This window comes from Poromitra crassiceps (genome assembly GCF_964638095.1).
Source record: "Poromitra crassiceps genome assembly, contig: HAP1_SCAFFOLD_242, whole genome shotgun sequence".
NCBI classification, from domain to species: Eukaryota; Metazoa; Chordata; class Actinopteri; order Beryciformes; family Melamphaidae; genus Poromitra; species Poromitra crassiceps.
In genome coordinates, this window is record NW_028152152.1 from 75,001 (window position 1) to 80,000 (window position 5,000).

Below are 5,000 nucleotides of genomic sequence, written 5' to 3' on the forward strand. Positions count from 1 at the left end.
TAGGAAGGTGTGCACCCCCTACCTGGACACCACATCCTATGGAAACCTCCGTTTCTACTTCACCATGGGTATGCATTCACTATCAGTCGTATAATAAAGGATATGATATTAGTATGTCTTTTATTGTATTAGAGTTGTTAAGGGGTGTGTCCTGGTCAAACTGTGGTTGTGTATCTGAGCACAGTGCTGTCATTCATATGACTTTTTGCCAAGGTGCTGATATACACTATGGGCTTTCACAGGCTAGTCGACTATCAAAACCACTCGTCCACACTGTGCATCATAGTCAACTCATCGTTCATCTGTGGTTTTAGCAGTAAATATAATAAATAAATTGAACATAGGTTTGTTTGAACAATAATTGTCTATATGATGCCATGAATTGAAGGTATTAAGAGACGGACAGACTCCCGTCTATGTTGTTGTTGCTGCAGTCAAACAGTCGCTATCTCCAGCTCAGACAAGTTGCTGGGATTTAGCGGCTCATTTGTAAACAGTCTCTCAGAGCCAATCAAGGGCTCTGCTATTTCACATACCCCCAGGTTGGTCCCGCCTACATTAGTTAACCCTTGACTGGCTGTTTTTGAGACTTTTTGGGGGGCTAGAATTGATCATTTTTATTGGGTGATATGATATCTCTCACGTGACTACTCGACTACCTTTTGCGAGTAGTCGGTGACTACTAAAATTCACTAGTCGTGACTCGTGAATGATAAGAGTGCTGTGTTTGTGTCTAGGTGGAGGCGACTGTGATCCAGGCGAGTCCCATGAGAACGATGTGACTCTGTTTGGGAGGTCTGAAGGGAGGAGGGAACGTGTGGTGCTGGACACCCTTCCATACTCTTCTTACAGGGTGAGATACACATAACATGTGCACGCACTGGGCGGGCACGCACGCACACACACACACACACACAAACACACACACACACACACACACACACACACACACACACACACACTACTGTATTTAAACACTTTCTTTTGTTTGTTTGTTTGAAATTCTGTGTTTCGGCCACAGCTATGCCGTTTTACGTGCGATCGGGCTGAAACCTTCAGGGTGTGTAAAGGGCACCCGTGCGGGTGACCTGACGGAGACCAGATTTCAAGATTCAAGATTCAAGATTTTTATTGTCACTCCATGGTACAAGTATCGCGTGTGAAATTATTGTGCTTGTGATTTTCTAATTAGGCTAATTAGCTAATATTGTGATGTCATCAGTGATGATGTCATCAGTGATGATGTCAAAAGTGATGTCATAAGGGCGCACACACACACGTGCACGTGTGCACACACACACACACACAAACACACACACACACACACACACACACAAGGAGGCAGACTGATCAGTGATGTCACACACACACACACACACACACACACACACACACACAAGGAGGCATTGTGGCAAGACTGATCAGTGATGTCATAGGGGGGCACACACACACACACACACACACACACACACACACACACACAGATGATCATCAGTGATAATGAGACACACACACACACACACACACACACACACACACAAGGAGGCATTGTGACATCACTGATGCAATAACATTTAGTGAGCAACACACACACACACACACACACACACGCAAAATAAAATAAACTAGTTTTTTCCAGCCTCAGTCTGCACAGTTAGTACCTGAAAATGTAGCCAAGTGTTGGATGTGTGGTTGTAGGAGTTATGTAAGGGTTAATGCCCGACGAGGTGTCCATTATCACTTTTTAAGGGACGACGCAGAGGCGTGAACCGGTCCGAGGCGCAGCCAAGGACCGGTTGCCTCCGCGAAGTCCCTTAAAAAGTGATAATGGACACCTCGAAGGGCATTAACCCGCTTATACCATGGTCACTTGCCAAAGAAACAAAACAAGACCATTCATTTATATTTCCATGCATTTTGCAATCAAAATCTAGTTTTCATAACCTTGAATATGAGTTGAGAACCGGCGAGACAAAATAGTCCCCTCGAGATGAAGCTATCATTGGATAAAATGGCTGCTTAGTTTCTTCACCTGGCACAATTCTAGAATCAAGCTAACTAATAATTTCGCCAATCGTAGCCTATGTAACAACATACAAAATAAAACGGCAATGTCTAAGAATGCAACGCCATGTAACTGGGTCGTTTAAACTCGCATTCCAGGGAATTGCGTTAATGTCTGCGGGGTCTTATAAGACGTAAATGGTGCGAGGCAGGAGTAGAGTGAAAACTATCTGCTTTCAGTATGTTGGAGTCCAGGTATGTTTTGTACAAGGACGTCTCTCAGTGTGTTGCCCTTAACTGCCCATTGCGTTGTTTTCTTTTTGTTGATCTCGTCTTTTTCCTCTTGACTTGATTTGTATCAGTGATAAGAGGCAGCGCGCGCTCTCCCAGAGCGCCTGGCTGCTGGTTGCTGCAGGGTGTAAACAGGGGGTTTGACAGTTGACAGCTGAGAGCCCGGTTTCTGTCAGCTTCTCTCAGGAGAGGGAATCTCCGAAACGAAAATGAGTTCTTTCTCTTTCTCTCTTTCTCTCTTTCTCTCTCTCTCTCTCTCTCTCTCTCTCTCTCTCTCTCTCTCTCTCTCTCTCTCTCTCTCTCTCTCTCTCTCTCTGTGTCAAAGGCCGGGCTCGCCCCCGCTCATGCACGAGCGAGGGAAATCTCCTCTTTCTCGCCGAGAAGAGCCTGGTGACGCGAGGTTAAAAAATCTCCGAAACGAAAATCAAAATTGTAAATAAGAGTTATTTTTGATAAACTGAGCACACAGGGGTGATTTAAATACTTACTTTGACCGACTCAATTTTTTTCTCAAGTTCCAAAATTGTCATATTAACCCTTAACGGGGGTATAGAGCTCAAACAGCTCTCTTGATACCACTCTTGAAACTATGGCGCATTGATATGAACGGTGAACAGACCATTTAGCTAGGTGTCCATTATCACTGTACAATATCACTTTTTAATGGACACCTTGCAGCCAATCAGAATCGAGTATTCACCCAGACCATGGTATAAGAATAGATGAATAGATGCAAACTTAGAACTAATGGACACCGGTAACTTGCCTAGAATGGCCTTCCTGCGCATTGAAAGTGAAGACCGTCCGGCAAGATTGTCCTGTGTGACTGTGCCACAGTGTGTCTTCAGACAGACTCTGCTCTGATGTATGCCTCTGTCTCCTCTCCCAGACTCCCAGGGTTGTGTCTGTGGCGCTGCCCACTGAGCTCCAGAGTCCAGTCACCCAGTTGTGTCTGGAGCAGCGCTCCCATGGGGGTGCCAACCGCCATGTGTGGGCCCTGGACTTCATGCAGCTGCTGCCCGTGCTGCCCGGCACCCACACACATGTTGCTCAGTTCTCCATCAACTTAGGCTGTGGCTCCTATCAGCCTGCTAACAGGTAGGCTACATCTCAAAGCTGCACTATGCAGTATTCTTTATAAATGTACTGTATGGCCATCTATCAGCCTCAAATAATCATCCTATTTGAGACACTATATAGCAAATTATGATTATGATGATGATTATTAGTATCATTATTATTGTTATCATTGCTGTTATTAATATTAGTGTTATTATTATTTTTTATTATTATTATGCTGTTGGGGATGGTAACTGACGGGAATCTTCTGCCTGGTGAATCAAATCTTAAGGGTGAAATATAGAAAACTTTGCTGGACTCACCAAAGATGGCTATCTTTAACAGAGAATGTCAGCAAACTACTGAAATGCAAACAGTTGCCAATGTATTGAATTGGCCTGTACAGCTTTGCTATAATAACATATAGACGAAAAGGGTTATTGAAGCAGACATTTGAGAGTGGAGGGGAAGTGACTGAAGACATGAAATCCGTGACCTCGACACCTGTCCTGTGTTTCTTTCAGCGTCAGTCTAGAGTTCTCCTCCAACCACGGCCGCTCCTGGTCCCTGCTGCATACTGAGTGTCTGCCAGAGCTTTGTGCTGGACCGCACCTACCTCACAGCACCGTCTACTCCTCTGACAACTACAGCGGGTAACCAATGAGTGTGGCTGTCTCAGCACCTCTCTAACCAATGAGTGTGGCTGTCTCAGCACCTCTCTTCATCTGCCTATCTGTCATTGTTTGAGTTGATTGTATCGAAAAAAAATCTGCAACAGACACAAATAATGCACTGTATCTGTCCTGTGTCTGTCCTGTATCTGTCCTGTGTCTGTCCTGTGTCTGTCCTGTGTCTGTCCTGTGTCTGTCCTGTGTGTTGGCATCTCTCCAGCTGGACCAGGATCTCCATCCCGCTGCCTAACGCTGCTCTGACAGAGACCACCCAGTTCCGCTGGAGGCAGAGTGGCACCGGAACGGGCAACATGTGGGCCATAGACAACGGTTAGAAGAACTATACATGCAGGACACACAGTACACGCTGGCCCATTGTTTACCATGGCATGAGCAGAGGTGCAAAGTACAGACAGTATAGACCAGTGCTGACCCCCCCCTTCCCCCCCAGAATGCAACTCGGGCAAGTTATCAGATATCTGCACTGATTGCAAAGGGTGGACAAGCTTTTTCATGTGGTGACTTTGTGAAACAGTGTCTGAATGTGGCTGCGGATACTGTGTTCACTCCTGAGATTGCATCCCTGCAAATTGTCATGGCAAATTGTTTACAAAAGATGGACAATAAAGCTGACTTTCAAAGTACCTTGAGGATTTTTCAAGTTGTGAATTAAGTCAAATTTCTCTCTTGATTACAAAGGTGGAAAATACAACTGTTTTTAACGGGGTGTTTACTCATTAAATGTTTAAGCTCCCCACAAATGCAGATGTTTTTTTTTAAATATATATAACCAATTGCAAATTATTACAATTACCAAACAGATAAAAAGTAGATTATTATATTGAAATGTTATTTTAGATTTAGAATGTTAATTTTCTATTAAACACAATACATTTTAATGTAATTCCACAACGTTTATTTTTGGCCCTCGGCCCTCCACCCAGATTGAGTTTTGGCCCTTCATGGGAAAGAATT

General features: G+C 44.4%; 1 protein-coding gene across 1 annotated transcript in view; it reads left to right on the forward strand.

The window, feature by feature from the left end:
- Window positions 1-5,000, forward strand: part of LOC310770832 (reelin-like) — a gene marked incomplete at both ends in the record, with an annotated part of 171,487 nt that overhangs the window by 69,024 nt on the left and 97,463 nt on the right. Inside the window, 5 exon segments of the mRNA XM_083663543.1 lie at window positions 1-68; window positions 738-853; window positions 3,185-3,393; window positions 3,879-4,007; window positions 4,246-4,355. The exon segment at window positions 1-68 is cut by the window's left edge and continues 84 nt beyond it. Coding sequence (XP_083519669.1) covers window positions 1-68; window positions 738-853; window positions 3,185-3,393; window positions 3,879-4,007; window positions 4,246-4,355 — 632 coding nt within the window.